The following is a 23,779-nucleotide window of genomic DNA, read 5'->3' on the forward strand; positions in this document are numbered from 1 at the left end:
TGCAATAAATTGGCCAGTGAAAGCGTAGCTACTATATATTTTTCACTTACAACTATTACACTGTAAATATTTTCTCTGGTGTCTGTTAGACATCTCCATGGGGTGTCCAACCAGCATTTCACTCACAAATTCCAGATTATCCCACTAAACGCATCATCGTCTGTATCACCCCCACCTCTCCCCCTTCTATGGTCTATATATCTGACCCCACTTCTAACCCTGCTCTCCCCTCCCTGCAGAGCTCACTGCTGTGGAAAAAATGTAAAAACAAAGACAGGCAGACAGTGCACTGATAATCCTTCACATAAAGCAGATGGGGAATTAGCCCTTTGCTGCAAGCTACTATCTTCCGGAGGAAAAACTGAAAAAACCTTCTAAGCGTTTGTGGTGTTTGGCCTATTACTTCTCATCAGGCAGGATAATTAAAAGAGATAATGCATTTTGCTTTCACCGCAAATATGTCCAATTGGGTTTTCCGGACAGGATGATGAGTGCATCCTGTCTGGGAAAAACATTTTAGAAGATTCAGCTGGGGCCGGTGTATCAATCGCTGTATCAAATAAATGAATTATACATGTACATTGCACACAGGCTAGGGATATTTAGTCAATAGCAGGTATCAGGTTTTAGACAGTAAGGGTGAGAGAAGTGAATAACTGTATAATTTCAGGATCAGCAATGCTTGTTATTGCTGCTCTCTTTTTGCACACTTTTTTTAAGTATAGATATAGCATTAATCAATTACGATTTTAAATTGAATTTCATTTTGTCTTTCAATATAAATTTTCTGAACACAAACAGGTATGAAATGGCTGTAGACCTCTCGATTAAAAAGAATATCATTGATGATTAGAGATGACTAAATCTGGATCTCGATTAATAATTGATTAAGTGCACTGCTCCAGTTTTAAAATTTACATGCACGGTAAAAATGAGCAATTATCATACAGACTCTCCATCTGGTATTGGTAATATAGAAATTGGCAAGTTAGACATTGTTTGACCCCAGTTATCTACTTTGAGTAGCCTACTATAACTGTGTTGTTCAGCTGTTTATGCTGGCACTCGTAAATGCCCCTGATGCCAGTACCAAGTCTGTCTGGTCCAGCGGGGAACTACTCTGAAATCTGTTACAATACACAGGGAGCACACTACTGTCCACAACAATAGACAATCTCAGAATGATATAACTACTTCAACTAAAATAGAGCAAGATTTGTATTGAGCAGTTACAGTAGATGGTTACAAACATTTCATGTGCATATATATATATTTTTTTGTAGAATTAAATTGGTCAACAAATTTATGACAGAAATAGCCAAAATATCTCTTTCAAAATTTCAAAGGAGGGCAGTATTTTTAATAATAAAAACTAAACAGCAAACAACAAACAAAGTCATCCTGATATATCCATCACACTATAGAACATATATAGTGTATGCTGCTCAAAGCCTATAGTTAGCTAATACCTGTGTTTATCTACAAGCTGCACACCTATCTGTCATTGAACTTCTATTATAGGTACTATGGCAGAAGACTACAATTTTGTGGTTAGATACACTGGAGCTAATTGTTTAGAATAGCCTGTCTGCAAGCATTCCAACAAAACTGAGGTAAAAGCAGTGGAGGCGTATCTCAATCTGAAATACAACTCTACATGACTTGCTAGAATTGTGTAAGAAAGGCTAGACCTGCAAACTCACCAACCGCATTATTGTTCATCCACCCGCCTGACATTCCAGGAATAAGCAGAGGTGGGATCTTTCATCTGTCTCCCACACAAGGCCAAAGAGGGGACACACAATCCTGAGTGTTTACGTGGATGCACAAAATGGCACTATCAATTACTAACATTTGGCTAGCTTTTTAAGTAAGACGACCAGGCTTGGAACTTCATGCCAGAAAGATCCCCAGGGGACCACAATAAACCATATTAGTCAAACTTTCAATTATTTTTCTACCCAAAAGGAAACTCGCACTGCAGGTTTTGTGTAGGCTCGACAGTGTCCTTTGCAATCAAACCCACCTGCACTCAACAACAAAGATAAAAGACCACAGCAAGCACTCACCTAGATGGTCTCCATGGAAACTGTTGTCATGCGAAGCTCTTCCATGGGGCATGAGGTCATGGTGGGAGGGAGGGGGCCAGATTTGTCCCGTCTTGCGAACGCTGACGATAGTTGCTTCAGACATGACCACGGGGCCTCCATGTTGGCGGTGGTGGTGTCTCTTTTGAGACTGTGGCGTTGGCGGGCTGCTGCTGTCGAAGGAGTGCTGGGAATTCTGTGAGTTTTGCGAAGGCGACCGGCTTTTTTCCCTGAAGGGCCGGCGGAAGGCTGTGGTGGGGCTGGGGGACACATGGCTGGACTGGCCCGAGGAGAAGTCTTCCTCACTGGACGTTAGGTTCTCATTGGAGCTGCAGTCAGGAGTGTAGCCCCCACCTCCTCCCACATCCTCAAAGCTTCCGGGGGAGTAGGATCGACGCGGCCAGGTGAGCAGGTGGTCGTCTTGAGTACTTTGGTCCCTCATAGGAACTCCACTCCCGCCGCCTCTGCCATCACTCCCTCCTTCGCCCATCATCACCCCTCCAACATAGACACTAGAGTAGGCCTGAAAATCTGAGGGCTGCCAGGGAGGGGGTGGAGGTTTACCTCCATTGGCTCTTCCTAAATGTCTCGGCGTGGGTTCTCCATCCTCACCCTCTGCATCATATCCACAGGTACTCTCTGTAGACCGCCCCCTATAAACCGGTCTGGGACGAAGATCTCCAGCTGCAGTTGCTAAGTTACCTGGGAGGGAGTGTAAGGACCTTTTCCTCTCCATCTGTAGTGCTTGGGTGCCCAATGAACTAATCTTGTCGGACACCTCACGCTCATTGACCCTTACCAGGCCCCTGTCATGATGGAACTCTAGGTTGGAATAAAATGGAGGAGGAGGTGGAGGTGGTTTGTCCTGAATTTTTGCTACATCACCAGCAGAATGAGAATTGGCCCGTTTGATTCGCTCAAAATTAGATCTAAGTGCTGCGACTCCCATCCCCATGCCCATCTTGTCCTTAGGGTCTGTGGGTAGTTCCTTATCAGGAGGTGGGAGCACCGGTCTTCTTGGGGAGACAGTGATGCCACCTCTCTGTTTGGATGGAGAAAGCCCATCTAGGTTGTCACAAGAGGTGGATTCAACCTGTGTGGGCACGTCAAAAGCAGACTCTAGTCCGTCTCCATGAGATGCTGATTTTCTGGCTGGTGGGGGGCGAGGTTTGTTCCTACCAGTTCCATCACCTACAGGCTGAAAACGGCTCCTCTCCATTGGTCCCACAGTGCTGTAGCCCCCTCCTCCTACACCCATCCCTACTACCCCAGTCTCCTGCACATGTGGCTGCTGGGACTGGCATTCTGCTCCTTGGTTAGAAGCTGTGTCCATGCCCTCTCCCACAGGGGTCTTCCGAAAGCCCCATCGCTGCTTGTCATAACTCTTTCGTTCCTTTGCTAGAAGAGTCTGCAGGTAGATCATGCGGAAGCGCTCCTTATTCACCTCTTGTTCTAGTCTTCGAATAGAAGCTTTACACCTCTCCAACTCCTGCTCAATGCCACCAACAGACCTCAACTCCATCTTGGGGGGCTCTGACTCAGGGAACTGCGCCTTCCACGCTTCAATGAAACCCACCGGCTCCACCATGTTGTGCCAAATCTTTTTCCAGTGACCGACCTTGGTTCACTCAGAGGGGATGGTGCCAGAGGCGCAGTTTGTCCCTTTTGGAGTCCTGTAACCGCACAATCAACAATAAGCAGCAATTGCTCCGATGCACAAGCTGTGCTTATAAGAGTCCTTTAAGTAACCTTTTTACAAATATAGAGCCCAATTGCTTACAATTGCCGTTTGCGCAGTCGCAACAATGCTTCCCATTCTCCTCCAGAGAAACCAGCTGCTGTTCAGTCAGATAAATAGCTGGGACTGCAGGCGGACCAAAGGGGTAAAAAATATTAGAATGTTGATCGTCCTTTTCAAGCATTATTCCGTAAAAAATCAAGTATGACCAATAAATAATCCTTAAAACTATGGTGTGTTTTAAGCGCGACCAGTGAGAAAAAAGCAAGTGCAAATTGAATCCCGTTATTTTACTCACTCACTCTTTGTGCCCAGATACCCGCGTTTAGGCTTTCACTTTTGCCCATTCACAAGGCATTAATCCCTGGTGCCACTGCTTCAGACCCAGCGCCTTTGTAACAGCAGCGCTCAAGGAGAAAGAATAAAAAAGCGCACAACACGGGCGACGACAGCATCTGAGTTTCTCACACGAGACAACCACGCGGTTTCGTTTAAGATCAATTAGCCAGTCGTTTCTTTATCCCATCCTTTCCTAGGCTTTGGACGGGCATTCTCAGTCTTCACGTTGTTTTTCCTCGGGTTTAGCACGTTTCTTTTGCCGCGATGGTGCTGCTGAGTGCGCTCTCATCTCAAGCCAGCAACACTGGAGGGCTGCAAGAATGGGAGGGACCAGAGTGACAAGAGAGTCTGCTGGTTAAAGAGACAGAGCGGTGTGGGAAGCGGGGTACCTCGTGATTATCTGCGTTTTTAGAGACACAAATGTGGAATTTTACGAGCATACATATTTCAGTAGAATGGTACTTTTGTAAGATTACTCATTTTATTTATAATAGCTAATCAAGCATGCTCTGGAAAGTGATGCCAGTGAATTATTAAATTAAATTTGCCCAAAGAGCCTATTTCATTGCTGCCTGAAAATAAATAAAATGCAACATTCATGCCACGGTGTGAGACAAGTAACCCCCTTACAGTCGTCTCACGCCGGTCTGACAGGTGTTACGTTCAAGAAAGATTCCTCCTGCGAACATTATAGGTTCAACACTGCGCCCCAGAGGAAGATATTGAAACTGCACCCAATTTACTACAAGAGTGATGTCATTGTTCCAGAGGACTACTCATTAAAGGCAATGCCACCCAAAATTCAATAAGTTAATACCAGGGTTGCCCCAAATGACAAAAATGTATCAAATATCCCAATAGAAAAAACTGTGATGGTGCCTATGTAGTCTCTAGGGAACAAATAAATTTAATACTGGATTTGTTCTTTCCAGATCACAATAAATATACAGTGATTTAGATTAAAGAAACACATTCACTGGGGGGAAAAAAAAAGGACAAGCAACTGAAATAATATGTTTTATTTACCTGATTCCACAACCTCAGTAATGCACTACAATCATTATTCATCCTCAATAATGATCCCATCAACTGTACATTAAACTTTGACCCAGAGCCAGTGATTGGACAGGCCACGGCCCACTCATGTTTTATCACAGTTTTACAGCAGTTAATAAAGATACATGATAATATATAAACGTAAAGGCAAAAGAACCATGTAGTATTGCAGGACACCAATGAATCAAAGTGTCACTCTTATGACTGTAAAGGATTAATTTATTCACGTGAAATCAGTTGCTGATAGGCTGTGACTATTTAGCTTCGAAAACAGAGCACAGTCAAGTTCAGCATTAGCCACTTCTTTATCTATATATATATTGTGCAAATTGCCCAAATTGTTACAAGATAAACTGTGTCCCATGTCTATTAATATAACCATCTAAAATCTTACTGTGGATATTGTACAATATATTTATAATTACAAATTGCAAAGCCTAGATACAGCTGAAACGCATGCATGAGTTGTACCTACACCTATGTACATCTAAGAGACCATTGACCCAGAGTTCAATAATTGTCAACATCGCAAGCTACCATGGAAGATGAAACATGTTCTTCATGCAAGTAGTGTGAAGGGTCTTCCTGCACACCAACTGGAAACATGTCAACATATAAGTACATACTTTTCACACAGAGGTATAAATGTCATGTGTTGTGTCGGGGTACATACGGCCGGTACTGGCTTTATACTACCCTGTGTTTGGTAATACTACTACAAAGTGTCCTTTCTAACTGTACATGGGTATACATACAGCTGATCACGGAGATGGAGGAGTGGGGAGACAAAGGGACAGCTGGATAATGTCCCCCGTCTTAAAGCTTGTGAAGTTTATGAGAGCCAACCTGAAAACCAGAGACACTGTTAATTCAAAGCATACATTATATTAGAGTACAATATCAAATGATTTTTGAGTTGAGTACTTTGTGAGGATGTGCAAGTGAGAAACTGTAAATGATGAAATGCCATTCATAATAAATGGATAACTGCCACAATTAAAACAACTGTTAAAATAGGTGTTTTGTGTTTTAATTGCAGCACTGACATTTTACCACAATCACTTAATCTCTTTTGCTATGTATATATTTAAGTAAAATAAAAATTAAGTATTTCATGAATGGTCGGCACAACTTGATAGGTGAAGAAAGGTGAAATCTCAGTGTATACTCACTCTATTGGTAGGTGAGCCAATGGAAGGCATTGGGGGAAAAGCACACAGTTGTAAAGTAGAACACACAGTGCAAACAAACTATGCTCAAAAAGCATGCTTCTGAGGAGCTCTGCACAGACAAAAATATTCTAGAACTGGTTTAAGTTAGTGCTGTTAATTATATGGGCTCGAGTCCTCTATGTAAACACAACAGCAAACACAGTATGTTTTCTTAAAAAGTACATGAGATCCAACAAACTATCTGCAGCCTATTTTGTCAGTTAATTTAGCCAAACTGAAGCATTCATCTGTCAATTATTTATATTCAAGTATTCAATGTAGATCCAAAACACAGCCTATAATGCCACACATTAAATGAAGACAGAAAACACTTTGATTCAAAGGGTTCATGAGTTTATATATTGTCTTTATAGTAAAAAAAAAAACATTTTGGGTGGAATTCATGATAATTTGGATTTATATTATTTGCCATTGAGAAAATATGTAGTAAGTCTTTGAATCAAGCACTATGGAGAAAACCAATTCTCCTGCAGTTCTGTCTGGGACAAAATACAATTAATGATCACACGTCAAAAAAAAAAAAAAAATCATTTAAAATTGAAAACTGATTATGTTCCGTTTTCTGCACAAATAAAGGGGCACACCTCAAATGTTATGCTATCTACTATAAAATGCCACAAAGCAAAGCCTTTAGAAATGAGCAGAAAATTGTATTGTATTGAGGTAGCTGTGCTCTGCCCAGTGCAGAAAAACTGGCTTATTCAAATCATGAGTAAAAAACATCCAAGTCAATTTATACTCTACTATGGGGTCTATCTACACAATTAAATTAAGAATGAAGAACCACAAAGTTCATGCTTGGTCACAGGACATGCGGCTTTTGTTTCCCAGATTTCTTCTCTTTTAAGCAGAGCATTCAAATCGTTCACACCCAAACCTTTCCTAGTGCGGTCTGCCACTTGGCACTCACCTCTGAGTTTACACTGAAGACACAATGGTAAACATTAAAAAGAAAAAACAAATCAAGGCGGTATCTCTAAGCCACGCTGGTCAAACAATTTACAAAGCGGTAAAAAAAGTTGCATAAAATAGTGTTCAGTCTCTATACAGAACAATGATTTCGGATATCTAGATTTCTTTTTGTAAATGAAATGAACCAAAATAATATACAGGGTGTAGTGAATCAAAATAAGAATTAGCAAAATTATTTTTAAAAAGTTATGCCTTACAGGCATTATTAACAAGAACAAAAAAAAGGCATTATTATAACTCGTAATTCTTTACCCCGCAACAAAGTCCGTAATTTAGGAGTAACGGTTTTCTAACACTCCCATCTACCCACATACAGTGGGAATCCTGACCCATATCCAGTGGGTGACTTCTTAATGTTAACATTTAATATTATTCATCATGTTTAATTAAAGTTGGTCCTTCTCATACACGCAGGCACACAGTCTAAATCTACAAACAGCCACACAAACTAGCTACGCAGACAGGGAGAGGGCAGAGAAGAGAAGTGGTGGCGGTGATGTGGGGCAGAGGGAAAATGGAGGTTGTGCTCAAGTCAGTCAGGACCAGAACATATCGGCCATGTTAGTGTCGGAGCTGTAGATCCAGACGACGAGTGGGAGGCAGATGGCTACGAAGGGCCAGGAGATGCCCTCCAAACATGCACACATGGCACAGCCTTTGGAGCTGGCCGCCTTCTCCAGCTCTTTACCGGGCTCCAGGTAATTTCTAGCAGCAAACTTGAGAACCTCATCCAGCAAAATGACTGGCAGTGAGATTTTCAGCACCATCAGCCACTGAGTCAAATTCAGAGGGGTGATCTGAAATATGATCTGAAAGAAAATCAAAAACAAAATGAAATGTGTTTTGATGAAGTTTTAAAGTGACAAGAATGAATGCATTACTATACAGCCCAATATGGGTTCACATGTCATAGTAAAGAATAGGTTTCTCACGGGCAGTGGTTCGACATAGAGGATGAGGAAGTGTAGAGACATGGAGAGACAGATGGCTCCCAGCAGCCACACATTCTCCCAGGGAGGCATCCGCAGCAGAGACTGGTTTTCTGACACACTGACAAACACAGGAATATCTTAGGAGATCTGACACTAAGTGTAAACTACATTTTTACAATCAAAAGAAACTATCCTAGTCTGACCATGTCATAATGAAAATTACCTGTTCAGAGCATTGCACATCTCAATGGTGACCAGCACCGACAGGGCCATAGTCATGGGATATGGGGACTCAAAGATCTTGCAGTCAAGGCCATCAAACTCTTCATTTTCAGGGCCACACTGGAGGAAATGACTCTAGAAAACACAAGAAAATCAATGTTTTAACATGCCATTGTGGAGGTCTAGCATTAAACATGTAATTCAGCTAACCAGTTGGTAAAAGGTGATTCTAGGACCATCTTCAGCAGCTACAAACCACCAGGCAGCTGCTCCAACAGTGGCTGCACCCACATAGCCTGGCTCAAATGAGTACAAATCATTAGTACACAATGGAGAATATAATCGTACCCTTTTTTAAAACTCTTCCTCTTACATCCAATAGCCAGGTATCTAAAGAAGAGCCATCCTGAGATGAGAGGCTCCCGGGCATTGCGTGGAGACTTGTTCATGATATCCAGGTCAGGTGGATTGAAGCCCAAGGCGGTCGCTGGAAGACCATCAGTCACAAGGTTGACCCAGAGCAGCTGGACAGGGATGAGAGCCTCTGGGAAACCCAGGGCTGCAGTGAGGAAAATACTGTGGAGGGAAAAGTGGCATAGGATCTTTCAGATGAAGTTACCTATTTAATGTTGGCTGAAAATGTGATGCTTACCAGACAACTTCTCCTACATTTGAAGAGATCAGGTATCTAATAAACTGCTTCATGTTGTTGTAAATGGCTCTGCCTTCTTCCACTGCTGCAACAATTGTGGAAAAATTGTCATCAGCGAGCACCATCTCAGAAGCAGTCTTGGCTACTGCTGTGCCTGAGCCCATGGCAATGCCAATCTCAGCCTTCTTCAGAGCAGGAGCGTCATTCACACCATCACCAGTCTGAGAGGAAAGCAGGAACAAAAGGGATTAATACTTAGCATTAACACAAGCTGTTGTGTAAAACTGTTAACATTTTCCAAAAATAACACTTTTTTTACTTACCATTGCCGTGATCTCATCATAGGATTGCAAATACTCAACAATCTTAGATTTGTGTGATGGTTCTACACGAGCAAAGCAGCGGGCTTTAACAACAGCTTCCCTTTGTGCTGCTGGGGACAAATCATCAAACTCTCGGCCTGTGAAAGCCATGCTAGATACATCGTCATCTTCACCAAAAATGCCAATACGTCTGCATATGGCCACTGCAGTGCCTGCATTTAACAGGAAATAGTTAGTTCAGAAATTCTACATCCATAGGTTAAAATAATATTCTGGATGCATACCTTTGTTGTCCCCTGTGATCATAATCACTCTGATTCCTGCAAGACGACAAAGTCTAATAGAGGCTGCCACTTCAGCCCGAGGAGGGTCCAGCATGCCCACACACCCAACAAATGTCAGGTCAGTCTGGGGGAAAAAAGTTTACATTTCATTAGTTAGTAATCAATCAAATGGTTTTGGATACATATAATGTATCAGTCCCAAAGATGTGAGTCTCACCTCATACTCAATAAAGCGACTGGAGTCTTCCAGTGCCAGACTGTCCTTACTGATTGGGTTGTCCCTTGTAGCCAGGGCCAGACAACGCAGAGTGTCCCTTCCAGTTCCATACTCTCGAATGACTGACATTAGCTTGTCTTTGATACCAGGGGTCATTGGCACCTTGTTGCTGCCAACACGGACGTGTGTGCATCTGTCAATGACTCCCTCAGGGGCACCCTGTGGACAAAGAAATGTTAAGACATGTATACAAAAATGCAGTCAAAAACACTAAACAATACAAGTCAATTAGAAGGCTCACCTTTACAAACATTTTGCCAACTGAGGAGCGGGCTTTATTTGGGGTGCAGTATACTGACATAGATTTTCTATCTCTAGAAAATTCCAGTGTGAATTCTTTTTTCATTAGCTGCTTTATTACCTAAATTAAAAAAATGGACACAAACAAACAAACATATGAGCACTACATACAGAAGGTGTGCCAAAGTTGTGGAACAATGAGGCAAGTCAGATACATACAGAGTTACAGGCATTGGCACGCTCCACTTTGGACAGTCCCTTTATATCTGTATCAAACACATTCATTTTCTCCACTAGACAAGTGAGAGCTGTCTCTGTCGCCTCTCCTACTTTTTCATACACACCTTTGGTCTACAGAGAGATTTAAACAATATATTCAAGTCAGTAAAAATAAACATCACCAGTAATATACTTTAATGCAAACCTCATTGTAATCCAATGAAGAATCATTACAGAGTGCACAGATAGAGGCCAGCTCTACCAGAGCATCATACTGAGAACATTTGGCAGGCTTGCCATCATGGAAGCTGTACACAAGCAAAAGCAAAGATGCATTAATTTAAAATTATAAAAACAGACAAGGCTGAAATAGGCAGCAAATATACAGTATGTGACCGACTGCATACTTACACTTCTCCCTCTGGGGCATAGGTGGATCCTGTAACAGTGAACTCTTTCAAAGCACAGCGATCACCTTCCGCTTGGTCAAGTATAAACATCTGTGCAAAAATAAGAACAGTGTTAGACAGCAGTCAACTTCTCTTTGTGAATGTCAATGTCATGTTAAGAGTGGCTGCAAGACATTACTTTAGTCAGCAGGTGGCAGTACATGTATTTTAAACAAACTAAAATTGCTTGGTTGTTGCCCACTGGTCTCCAATATCACACTTTGAGCTAAAAGAGATAGCCAGTACTTAGTGGTCTTTTATGAATGGCACATAAATGCCATTTTGTGTCACACAGCAATGAGTTTGTGTAGAGTTTTGCTACTCTACAGAAATAAATATTTTATGTTCAGCGCCACTTTTTGAGATTCAGAATAATCACTATGGCACTGAAAAATTGAATCCCGTCTTGGTATAGGGCACAATTAGGTAAAACTGATTATGAATTGAAATATCTTTTCCATAGAAGGTCTGTTATACAACTCCAGTGCTGCCATTGCTGTTGAAAGTGACTAACCACTGCAAACTGATTAGTATGCCTTAGGAGGGCTCAAGATGCATAAGCAATACAGATCTGTTAAAAAGATTCCATATATATGCAAAAGCAACAACCTGGAGCTCAACGCCCAGAAGACAGTGGAGATGATCGTGGACTTCAGGAAAGTCACAGCCCCCCTGCCTCCCCTCACCCTGACGGACTCCCCCATCACCACTGTGGACTCTTTCCGCTTCCTGGGCACCTGCATCACCCAGGATCTCAAGTGGGAGCCGACCATCAGCTCCCTCATCAAGAAAGCCCAGCAGAGGATGTTCCACCTGCGGCAGCTGAGGAAACGCAAGCTGCCAGTCCAGATGATGGTGCAGTTTTACACTTCCATCATTGAGTCCATCCTCACCTCCTCCATCACTGTGTGGTTCGCTGGGGCCACTGCCAGGGACAGACAGAGACTGCAGCGCATTGTGCGCTCTGCTGAGAAGGTGATTGGCTGCAGCCTTCCATCTATACAGGACCTGTACGTCTCCAGGACTCGGGGGCGAGCAGGCCGTATAGCAGCTGACACTTCTCACCCTGGACATGGACTATTTGAGCCACTTCCCTCTGGCAGGAGGCTACGGTCCATTGGGACCAGAACTTCTCGCCATAAGAACAGTTTCTTCCCCTCTGCTGTTTGTCTCATGAACACTTTATAATATCTGCACTATACTGGACACTTTATAACACCGGTCACTTTAATAAGCCACTTTGCACTGTTGTTCTGATGCTGCTGTTGTACATATTTTCTCCCTTTAAGTATTTCATTTGATTTTTTTAAGCATATCTTTTTAACTTTGTGCATGCCCTTATTTGTATTTGTATTTGTATTTATTCAGTGTGTTTATGTTGCACTTTTTCACCGTATCAAGTTCCTAGTTTGTGAACTGTGTTCACAGACTATGGCAATAAAAGTCTTCTGATTCTGATTTTTTAGGCAAAAAGTATCTTCCTTTTTTCTTTCTTGTTCAGCCCTCCTCTACTTGCCTAAGTCATCTAACTGGCTGCTCTATCTATAAACAAAGTGAACCTCTGATTTAACGTTATGCATCCTTTTGACATCTTTAATAAACACAGACTATGATTAGACCTGCCCAAGTATACTGTCTACACAACATTGCCTGACAAAGACTATTACAGAAAATAAGGGGCCTTGCTGTTCTCCTTACCCTGCACACAGACATCTGATTGGTGGTGAGAGTGCCAGTCTTGTCAGAGCATATCACAGAAGTACAGCCCAGGGTCTCCACAGAGGGCAGACTGCGGACAATGGCGTTCTTTTTGGCCATCCGTCGAGTTCCCAAAGCCAGACATGTTGTGATGACTGCAGGGAGGCCTGAAAAAAGGAGAGGGGACAGTGAGCCATAGCACTGTCACCTGCACTGACAACATTAGAAGAGAGAATTACCCTCAGGGATAGCAGCCACTGCCAAAGCCACGGCAATTTTAAAATAATACACAGCCCCACGAATCCACGAGCCGCCATGGACAGGGTCATTGAAATGTCCAATATTAATGATCCAAACCGCAATGCAGATGATGGAAATTACCTGGACACATTATATATCAAGTGCATTATCAAAACATAACACAGATTTGTACACCAAATAGAATAAATGCGAAAATATACAATACAATAAACCAACCTTTGACAGCTGCTGCCCAAACTCATCGAGCTTCTGCTGGAGGGGTGTGCGCTCTTGCTCTGTGGAAGCCATCTCGTCTCGAATTTTTCCAATCTCTGTGTTTCCTGCTGTGGCAACTACCACACCAACAGCTTTACCTGCCGCAATGTTGGTGCCCTGAGACGTTTGAGACAGACATGTATCATGTTAATGTTATTAGGGGAAGTCAGATCATTGGTAATAATGGTTTAAGCTGTCACTTACAGAAAAGAGCATGTTCTTCTTGTCTTGGTTGACAGCCCGCGGGTCAGGCACTGGGTCAGTGTGTTTGATAACAGACACAGACTCTCCTGAGGTAGAGGATAGTACAACAATATGAGATCACAAAAGAAGAACAGCAGTAATAACTAGTTTTGGCTCTTAGGGCAGATGTAGTGGAAAAAGCTTCAAAGGCACCACTGAGCAGACATGACAATTACCACAGTGTGTGCAGACAGTGCCTCTCAAATGCTCCATCAGCCTGTGTGCTCAGTGCAAAGTATCTAGTGAAGTGTGCAAGCTCCACACCCCTGATGGAGCACGACACAAAGCTTTTGACAAGTACTATGGCCATGAATGGGGAAGTGAACAGGAAAGAAACAGCTGAAACTCCTAAATATCTCCTGGAATTTGCTTCCAATTAAGGCAGTAGAACGACGAGAGATTTAAGGCTTTGATTCCCATAAAACGGCTCTGTGATGGTTTCACCATCCTCCAAATTTCCACCTCTTAAACTAATATGTCTGCCTCACTGTCTACAGATTTATTCATTTACCTTTTCTTTCATCAGAGCTGACATTATTATTGTTAGAGCGGGGGCCTAGCAACCAAACTCACAAAGCATTCAAATGTGCGTAGGACACTGGATTTGAACCATGTTATGTACACGATTTAGCTGAAGCTGTGTTGACTTTAGAGCTAATGTAAAGTTATATAACTGTTTTACCTGTAAGAATGGATTGGTCCACCCGCAGTGTGGTCGACTTGATGGAGCATAGCCTGATATCTGCGGGCACTTTATCTCCAACTGTGGATGAGAAACAGCGCATAAACATTTAAGATCACAAACACAATTGTTGAGGTCACAGTGATAATACAGGATAAGGTGCGTTAATGTAGTTTTTGTTCTACTGAACATCTGAGAAAATATTCCACATAGTAAAAGCCTTACTCCCAAAATAAATTAGGTTCCTCTTGTCATGTCAGGATGTCAACACATTCTTTCCATTTAGATTCACTAATCTCTTAAAACAAATTATATTCAGGGTAAACATGGACAGCCCATCAAGGAAGCCCAGTTGCTAGTTTAGTCATTAAGATCCTATTGCATTATGGTTACACAGCATTAAATAAATACAATATAAAAAGGTAAAAGATCCTGAGCTTCAGTCCACACTCTACTGTGAGATGTGAAGGTGCAGTGGAAGAAAAAAGCACCAGAGAACAACAGAGAGGGTCAGAGGGGACAATAAAGATTTGACAGAGTGCCTCTTAAGAGCCCTCAGGACAATGGAGTATCATAAACCAAGCCTCTTCATAGCGGCACTTTGGAGCAGAGACATTAGAGGAGCAGGAGGCAAACAGTAGAAGACGCTGCAGATGAGTACAACTTTACACACGTCCAAAAATGGGAAAACTATTTTGATCAGTTGCGGACATGCTCCTGGTGAGGGGGGAAGGGCAGAGATAAAAAGCCCAGTTTTTAAAGAAAGGAAAACCCATTGGACACGACTGAACCAAAATAGAAACAGTATGACGCAAGTTCTTTCATTCTCACCGGAGTAACAATCTGGTGAGTGCATGCCTTCTGAAGAATTGTGTGTTGCTAGGTCGATTCAGAGTCATAAAACAGAAATATGTACTAATGAGTCAATATGTAGGTACAGGAAGATATTAAAGTTTACCTCATCTTATGCAAGGTTCTGGTGCAGCACAGTATCATCTTCATGCCTAATAAGGTAATAATGTGAACTGTTGACTAGAGACCACTATCACCTGCTCAACTTTAAACTACTTTCCTTCACATGACATAATGAAGACCAGAACTGTGGAACATAAGAAAGCAGTGTTTCCCACAGATTTAGACTGAGAATGTGGTGGCACAAATGATTCATATTTAAATAGATTTTGTTTAACATAATTTATTGGGAATAAATGCCACTTATTGCCTCTACTGACCAAAAAAGTGATTACAGATTAAATGTAGTTACTTTTAGATTTATGATCTATGTATAACATGATAAGCATAAAATACCATCTACTCTATTTTTTGTTAAGCTTGATTTTAGACCAAAATTATGCCAAGGGGGCACCATAGTGTCCTCTATTTATGGGAAGCTGAAAGCAGCAACACACCTTTTTAAATCATCTTCTACGGACTTCTGATATGTTTGGAATACAGACTGCTTTCATTATATTAGAATGGCTTATTTTAAATCTTTGCTTTTGGCACTGCACACACAAAAACACATCACTTCCTACAAGAGCTTTTCTATGACAATTATTAGGATTTTAAAAAGGTTAAATATATAAATAACTTGTTAGATGAAGTACTACTCTTACAATGCGAGTGGCTTGTGCCAATTCTGCCAATTCTGAAACAGACGCCTCTGGTTGTGTGAACAAATGATTATATCAGGTTTATCTGGCCCCCAGAGAGAGGGCCATAATACACCAGAGACAGGGCTGCAGCTCCACTCACACTGACACTGTCTCTTTCCCAGAAAATCTAAGCATCTTTCAGAGCATACAGTTTGTTTTGTTTAGCACAACATGTGGGGTCCCATGACAGTGAGGATATTCGAGGAAGTCGAGTTTGTACAGGAGGTGACCCAAAAGCCCAATGGGATATTTGAGATCTTGCACTCCCCATGATCATGGAAGCTTTCCTTTGAATTATGAAGAGGCATCAGGAATCAAACTAAACACAACCAGTGCATTGTGTCCATGTTAGGTTCATGCTCTAATAATCTACAGTATACAACAAAAATAGCCGACACACTAGCTCTGATTAGGCATCGCACACACACACGCACATGCAGCGCTGAAGCATACAGCTGACGCAGGGAAAAAAGAAGCAGAGCCACAGCTTAAGCAGTGACAATAGACAGGCCGACCCACACTGTTTAATAAAAGACAGAACCTCTTGAGTAAAAATGATCTGTCATATTAACCTTTCCAAACTTCACATCCGGTGCCATCTTTCCATAATTAATACAAAACATTTATGGGATTAGTGGTAAAATTTTCACAGTGCATCATTTCTTTACTCACAGCAGACTAAACGGAAACTGTACACACCATTCTCACTTACGAGATCCTTGATCCAGTCATGGCATCTGTCATTTCACAAAAAACAACTTTCACTAAAGGAGCAGTAAATTTCTACTCAAGTGGAAAGAGTCCCAACTATTCACCCGTCCAAGACAAGGCAATGGATAGATTTACTTTGGGATGGATAGCTGAATCTAATAAAATTGTCAGTAGTGTAATGCGATTGCCTTGTAAAACTTGACAGTGAACAGAAAGGCACGTGACACTGATGTATTAACAACAACAAATCAATTGCATATCTGTCTGCTGCATGGACTAAATATAATCTAGTTTGCATACATAGGACTGGACCATATATAGAAAATGGAAAATCTCATGAATTCATAATATCTGTATTTTATGTAACCAGTGAGTGACCATCTCATTCCAAATGTTAGATTTCCAGGAAAATCATTTAGCAAATGCAATGGCAGAGAAATGAGTTAATCTAACCAAAAACAAACAGTATACAATGAGACTAGACGTGACTCTTCCCTACATTGAGAATAGGTTCTGCTCTCACGGTATAACTGTGTATCGTTTGTCATTATTATTATCCTGAAATTGTCTTGGGAGAGGAACAGGATGTGGGTGAGCTACGTAGCCAATTGTGTAACAGTCAGTGCAGTCTGACTTCTTTTAATTATCTTTATTAATGACCAATATCAAACCTGTCAGTTCTACTATAGGCATGGCATAAGGACAATCTCATGCAAACAGGATCAGTATAGTATTTAAATTGCCACGCCTCAAAGTATTTAATGTATAACTGGAATATCTGTTAATCCTGCTTGGTCAAACATGAATAGTGTGTCCTACCTGCCACTTCCACAATATCACCAGGTACAATGTCCCTGGCTTTAATCCGCTGCACACTCTTCCTGTCTTGACGGTACACCTTGCCCATCTCTGGCTCATACTCCTTCAGTGCTTCAATGGCATTTTCAGCATTTCGCTCCTGAAGAAAAATCAAGAAAATGAGACAGGTTTGATATACAGACACTCAAACCAAAACAGTGTTGACAAACCCCAACGTTATATAGCACATATATTTGATGGTGGGCTTGTTTTTGTTCTCTTAAAGTAATTTATTCTGATTCTTGGGTAAAATAAAATGTTTTAAAGATTTAAAAGACTAATTGAGTAGACCATAAACTACAGCAGATAATCCTCTTTTTGTCCCCTAGTCATCACTTTTTCTGTCAGCTTTCATCCTCTCAACTCTATTCAATTCTCATGCACTCTTTAGGCCTACAGCAACAGGACTACAGCTCCTTGTGTAGCAAGCAGCAGCACACAGCTATACAAGGCAAGACAATGTGCCTAACCCTAGGATATTTCAGTCTTTGTGAGGAACAGTAAAGAGGGTGGGGGAAATGGTTGTGAAACAGCAGCCAGTAAAGACTGGCTTATGAGCTTTATACAGTGTGGGTACAAAGAGAGCACTAGCTTCACTTTCGCTCTGCTACAATTTTAAATATACTTTTTTTTATAATATGTCTGCCGTTGCCAATAATTATAACCATAATATCCATGGCACTATTTTCTATGCTCAAATCTTTTCATTTAGAAGAAAAATCCAACAATGCTGGCTGTGTCATTACCTGCCACACTCCTACGATGGCGTTGGCTATGAGAATAAGGAGGATAACAAAAGGCTCCACAAAGGCTGTAACGGTTTCCTCTCCCTCTTCAAACCAGGCCAGTACCTAAAGCACACAAGGCAAGCAAAACATAATATTTTCCAAAGAAAAGAAATATTACCTCAATACAATAGTCACAAATGTCAAACCAAAAAATGACTTAACATATTGTTACTCTTTTTTACTCTTCTCTTTTTCTTAATGTGTATCAAGCAAGAGTAACAGCACAGTAACATGCAAGATTCACATTTTATCTCTAAGCTGCATTAATTGCACTTAAGAACATTAGTCAAATATATAGTAGTGTTTCTATAAATAGATTTTAATTAATAACCATGTCTGAACAAGGGCATCAGAAACTGGGCCACGTCTAATAAAGTTGCTTGAGGGACACTGTAGTAGCAGCATTTACTTCAGAAATCTGTGCCAGTAATTTAGTGTGAAGCTCTATTTGAATCCCTGCAATAAAATAGTTCCATTTGAGGATAATGGATTTTATATGTGCCCATGCTATAGTAGCACAGATATGCTTTTTGTAATGGATGTAACAATGATGTACTTCACAACAACTTCATGAGCACCTCCATGCTTTTGGCCTGTGGGCAATCAGCCAACACACAAGAACCGGGTCAAGGAGAAGTGAATGGAGTCACACATAATTCAGAAGATGTGGTGTTAGGTCAGTATAGTAGCATAAGAAAGTCACTTGAAGTCTGGAAATTATACAACAGATTGGAAAAGTTTAATTTATCTGACCTCACAAGTCAACCACAAAAATGACATCAAAATAAATATTCTCAGATGAATGGTAGACTGAAAACCATCTCAAAAGATACCAAAACTAAACACTAGATCGAAGACTGCAAATTGTATCCCAACTGTGTAGTATTTCTAGATACACCATATGTCTTGATTAACATAACTACTTCATCTACCATCATCTTGAGTGCACATGAACTATAGGTTCAACTGGTGTCATACTTACAAATGATATGCAAGCAGCAAGTAAAAGGATCCTCACAAGCAGATCTTCAAACTGTTCAATGACTAGCGCCCAAAGAGACTTGCCTAGAACATGTTCAATACAAGATTAGTGACAACTGACATCATAAGGACATAACTATGAATATTTGGTTAAATAATGCATTCTTACCTTCTTCAGCTGGCAACTCTGTGGATTGTTCGGATCAGTGACAAAAGACAAAGGGACCACGTTAGTATCAGATCATGGCAGGGTATGGACCCTTTAAATGTTTGTAAACAAAAACATTTAAGTTTTGGAATGGAGGCAAAAGTTCAGTGGGGCGTAATATGAGTTTAATGGAGAAACCGGGATTAACCAAAAAATAACACAAAATATGAAATATCGTTGTAGTTTTGGCATATGATAACCATTCAGCTACATGTGAGTGATAACAGACTGTCTGAAGACTTAAAATTGTATTTCATATTATTTGTTTATTTAATATGAGATTATGATACACTTCAAAATCAGTTTTGGGTAGCTCACAGCAATGTTGACCCCACAATAAATATTCGTTTTCTATCCTTTGTAATAGAAAAGTAAACAAATCGACTTTTTTACCCTGGAAATTCAAAAGTGTTACTTATATTTGTTGAGGACGTAAAACCATCAGCCAAACTAGTATTTTGATCTGACGCCAGTTAATTATTGGAATTTGAAATATTATGGTCTTCTTAATATTTGCCTCCATTCCGAAATTCTAATGACAGAATTTTAAGGTCTTTTGAAGATTAGACTGATTAATTTAGTTACATGCAAAATCGTATTGTGTTTAGGCCAAACGGCATTTAGCGGGTTAACAGCCTTAGTCTTTGTGTAAGCAATGACGTCCGCTGCGAACCTACAGCCGTCAGCTAAACATGCCACGGTGCATGTCTTTTTTCAGACAAGTGATGAGGACACATTTCTTACCATTGGGCCCGAATCGATCCCGCTGCTTTCGAACTTGGTCCAAACTGAGCCCTGTGCTTTCGTTGACGCTGAAGAAGGCATAAACTTCTTCCACTGTCGTTGTGTGAGCGTTGTCCATGGTGGCCACTTGAGGACACCCCTGTGCTGGTTCCAACCTCAACCGGTCACGGCTCTGTATTATTGCGGTGCCGTCAATCCAGGGTTTCGGCCTAATAAGCACCGATGGTCACTAAACACTTGTAACGGGCCGCCCTTACTGACCAAGGCCGATAAAACGCCGATCAGAGCTGCTTCCTAGTGGACAAATGAGCGGCTCCGGTGCTAGCTGCTAGCAGGCTAACGGGCTAGCGGAGTGTTGGTTAAATTAGCCGGCTCTGCTTCACTAACCTTGTCTGTTATAAACAAAATATATACAAACGCCACCTTTCAAGCTCAGATCGAATACGCAAAAATACGCCCTCTTCCTCCACAACTACAGTATACTACAGTATTTTTGGTTCTTCTCTGGTTTTAGGCATGTGTCTATGGCAGCCTCGGATCAGTCAGTGCAGTGTCCGTGTTGCGGCTCCGATCCTCGCGTTGGTCGGCTGCAGTTCTCGCGTGTACCGAGTGCGCTTTGCAGTGTCCGCATGTGGAAGACGCTCATTGGTTGGATTCAGCGGAAGTTGAACTCTCTCGCCGTCAGTTTCTCTCTCTCGACCCACCCCACCGAACAAGGCCTCTGTCCACCTGGTCCGTTTGAATCAACATAGCATTTTAGCCGAACATAGCCATGTCTTTGGAGGTAGAATCCGCAGACGTGATCCGTCTAATAATGCAGTACCTGAAAGAGAACAATCTTCATCGCAGCTTGGCCACTCTGCAGGAGGAAACCACTGTGTCGCTAAACACGGTGGATAGCATAGAGAGCTTTGTAGCTGATATTAATAGCGGCCACTGGGACACTGTCTTACAAGCCATCCAATCTCTCAAGCTGCCTGATAAGACCCTCATAGACCTCTACGAACAGGTGAATGGCGGGTTTACTACATTCGCTCTTTGCCAACTAACATCACACCGCAGAAGTTGCGGCAGATATCGCATGGAAATCGGGGTAGTCGGCGCCATATTGGTTCTACCAAACTTTTTTTCTATGGCTTTTCATAGACTGTAACGGAAAGATACGGTCATTAATCCCAAAACGAGAAGTTCAAAATATCTTATTCTGATTTAATGCTGATACTTGTGCAGTTAATGCATGTTTCCTTTGGACTTTACATTTGTTTACAAAAGCAAGTGGAACCAATATGGCGGCCATGTCTCTATGCCACTTTCCTTGATTGTCTTACTTTGGGTTTTGTGCAGGTGGTGTTGGAGTTGATCGAGCTTAGAGAGCTGGGAGCTGCCCGATCTCTTCTCAGACAAACAGACCCCATGATCATGCTGAAGCAGACCCAGCCTGAGAGGTACATACACTTGGAAAATCTGCTGGCTCGCTCCTACTTTGATCCAAGGGAGGCATATCCAGATGGGAGTAGTAAGGAGAAGAGGAGAGCAGCCATTGCCCAGGCCTTGGCTGGAGAGGTCAGTGTAGTGCCACCATCACGTCTGCTGGCTCTGCTGGCACAGTCTCTGAAGTGGCAACAGCACCAAGGCCTACTGCCCCCAGGGATGACCATTGATTTGTTCAGAGGAAAAGCTGCAGTAAAAGATGTGGAAGATGAACGTTTCCCCACACAACTGAGCCGACAGATAAAATTTGGCCAAAAGTCCCATGTAGAATGCTCGCGATTCTCTCCTGATGGACAGTATCTGGTCACAGGTTCTGTGGATGGCTTTATTGAAGTTTGGAACTTCACCACAGGAAAAATCCGAAAGGATTTGAAGTATCAAGCACAAGATAACTTCATGATGATGGATGATGCAGTGCTTTGCATGTGTTTCAGCCGAGACACAGAGATGCTAGCCACTGGAGCTCAGGATGGGAAGATCAAGGTGTGGAAGATCCAGAGTGGCCAGTGCTTGAGGCGCTTTGAGCGTGCCCACAGTAAAGGTGTCACATGTGTGAGCTTCTGCAAAGACAGCACTCAGCTTCTCAGTGCTTCTTTTGACCAAACCATCAGAATCCATGGTTTAAAGTCAGGAAAAACATTGAAGGAGTTCCGTGGCCACAGTTCTTTTGTGAATGAGGCATCCTTCAGTCCAGATGGACACCATGTCCTCAGTGCATCCTCTGATGGTACAGTGAAGGTATGGAATGTGAAGACCACTGAATGCACAAACACCTTCAAGCCTTTGGGCACATCAGCTGGCACAGACATCACTGTTAACAATGTGATCCTGCTGCCTAAAAATCCAGAGCACTTTGTGGTGTGCAATCGCTCCAATACAGTGGTCATTATGAACATGCAAGGACAGATTGTGAGGAGTTTCAGCTCTGGTAAAAGAGAAGGTGGAGACTTCGTGTGCTGCACCCTGTCACCCAGAGGAGAGTGGATCTACTGTGTGGGAGAGGACTTTGTGCTGTACTGCTTCAGCACACTCACAGGCAAATTGGAGAGAACCCTAACTGTCCATGAAAAAGATGTGATTGGCATCGCGCACCACCCTCACCAGAACCTCATTGGTACCTACAGTGAAGATGGTCTGCTCAAACTTTGGAAGCCTTAGTGTCATTTTACATGTATGTTAAAATGGAAAATATTCAGGGGTAGGGCTGCAAGATTCATTGTAATTAAATCAAAATCACAGTTTTAATGGATGCAATTGGCAAGTGGCAAAGGAGTACCATAACAAAGTACAAAATATCTTATCTTATTCTGTATTAAATACTGCTATCCCTGTAGTTTAGATCTATACAAACATTATCTGACATGTGATTCTTGTATTAGTTCAGTTCATTTTTTGTCTTTTGTCAGTTTGTCTCAAATCCTTCAATTACATATTTTTTCCCCCAAATTGTGCAGCCCAAGAGGAAATTTCTGATGTAGATGTTTTTGCTGCATTTCAGTTTTGCTTTTTTAAATTGTACCATGATGTTTAATACATTTAACGCATTTTGACATGTTTTCTGTTATTTTTGCATTAGGCCTGTACAAAACAAAAACAAATAACATGTACGTTTTGAATAAAAAAACATGTAGATCTACAAAAAAGATCAGCATCTCGGCTTTATTTGGTCCTTTAATTACATCCTTTTATCTTTCATTCACACAGATTATATCTTTCATTCACACAGATGAGTGCCCAAACACCAAGTTAGAAGGCTGTTACAACCTAGTAGAATCAGTAGCTTAATTTCAAAACTAAAATGAATATGCTTAATGTATGTTCCAAGAACTACAGATGATACATTTATTTCAGTACATAAGTGCAAACTCAAAAAAAAAAACAACCAAAGTGAATATTACATCTATAATAAACTTTTTTTTCCTCAGTGAAATAGGGTGATATCCTGATTTCTAGAAGGTAAAGTTAAAACAAACAAACAATCTAAAACACTGCAGATCTCAAGATAAAGGTCAAACATAGAGCTTGAATTGGAATCAAGCTATCTTTCATCCACCTTTTACATTGTGAATGACTACCCACTGACAACATGCCAGAGTCTCACCTCAGTGGAACAGCATAAGCACTTTACATATAAATTTAATTATATTTTACTTTGTTTTATAAACATTTTATGTTTATAAAA

At 41.5% G+C, this 23,779-nt stretch overlaps 3 protein-coding genes across 5 annotated transcripts in view; 1 reads left to right on the top strand and 2 right to left on the bottom strand.

Annotated features, from left to right (window-relative positions):
• Positions 1 to 4,017, bottom strand: part of LOC117379706 (breakpoint cluster region protein) — a 72,704-nt gene extending 68,687 nt beyond the window's left edge. The window contains 1 exon segment of the mRNA XM_033976399.2: positions 2,070 to 4,017. Coding sequence (XP_033832290.1) covers positions 2,070 to 3,675 — 1,606 coding nt within the window. The 5' untranslated portion in view covers positions 3,676 to 4,017.
• A 1,150-nt stretch (positions 4,018 to 5,167) lies between these two features.
• Positions 5,168 to 20,685, bottom strand: atp2a2b (ATPase sarcoplasmic/endoplasmic reticulum Ca2+ transporting 2b). Its single transcript, XM_033976335.2, has 23 exons — positions 20,107 to 20,685; positions 19,324 to 19,341; positions 19,156 to 19,238; positions 18,132 to 18,236; positions 17,347 to 17,485; positions 14,162 to 14,242; positions 13,441 to 13,526; positions 13,198 to 13,353; positions 12,960 to 13,101; positions 12,721 to 12,887; positions 10,985 to 11,073; positions 10,779 to 10,881; positions 10,574 to 10,705; positions 10,356 to 10,475; positions 10,055 to 10,273; positions 9,838 to 9,961; positions 9,554 to 9,765; positions 9,231 to 9,451; positions 8,952 to 9,154; positions 8,789 to 8,874; positions 8,580 to 8,713; positions 8,357 to 8,474; positions 5,168 to 8,233 (listed from the first exon to the last, which is right to left on the bottom strand). The coding sequence occupies exons 1-23, from the start codon at positions 20,222 to 20,224 to the stop codon at positions 7,961 to 7,963; spliced, it is 3,129 nt and encodes a 1,042-aa protein (XP_033832226.1). The 5' UTR covers positions 20,225 to 20,685; the 3' UTR covers positions 5,168 to 7,960.
• Positions 20,686 to 20,779: 94 nt separating this feature from the next.
• The window catches only part of LOC117379502 (WD40 repeat-containing protein SMU1), a 218,067-nt gene continuing 215,067 nt past the window's right edge, over positions 20,780 to 23,779 (top strand). For 2 of the 3 annotated variants that reach the window (XM_055225644.1, XM_055225643.1), the window contains exons 1-2: positions 20,780 to 21,115; positions 21,451 to 22,772. In XM_055225644.1, the coding sequence (XP_055081619.1) occupies positions 20,879 to 21,115; positions 21,451 to 22,755 (1,542 nt within the window). In that variant the 5' untranslated portion in view covers positions 20,780 to 20,878 and the 3' untranslated portion in view covers positions 22,756 to 22,772. Of the gene's footprint in view, positions 21,116 to 21,450; positions 23,244 to 23,779 lie in introns of those variants that run through there. The other variant, XM_033976227.2, reaches the window with a different exon arrangement.

This window comes from Periophthalmus magnuspinnatus, chromosome 12, assembly GCF_009829125.3.
Source record: "Periophthalmus magnuspinnatus isolate fPerMag1 chromosome 12, fPerMag1.2.pri, whole genome shotgun sequence".
NCBI lineage: Eukaryota > Metazoa > Chordata > Actinopteri > Gobiiformes > Gobiidae > Periophthalmus > Periophthalmus magnuspinnatus.

Bases quoted from the DNA above. Each gene is read 5' to 3' on its own strand.
- atp2a2b (XM_033976335.2), bottom strand. From the start codon at position 20,224: ATGGACAACGCTCACACAACGACAGTGGAAGAAGTTTATGCCTTCTTC. The intron at 13,527-14,161 runs GTAAAACAGTTA...CCTCTACCTCAG, and splicing joins GGACCAATCCATTCTTACAG to GAGAGTCTGTGTCTGTTATC. The intron at 8,875-8,951 runs GTAAGAGGAAGA...CATTTGAGCCAG, and splicing joins TAGATACCTGGCTATTGGAT to GCTATGTGGGTGCAGCCACT.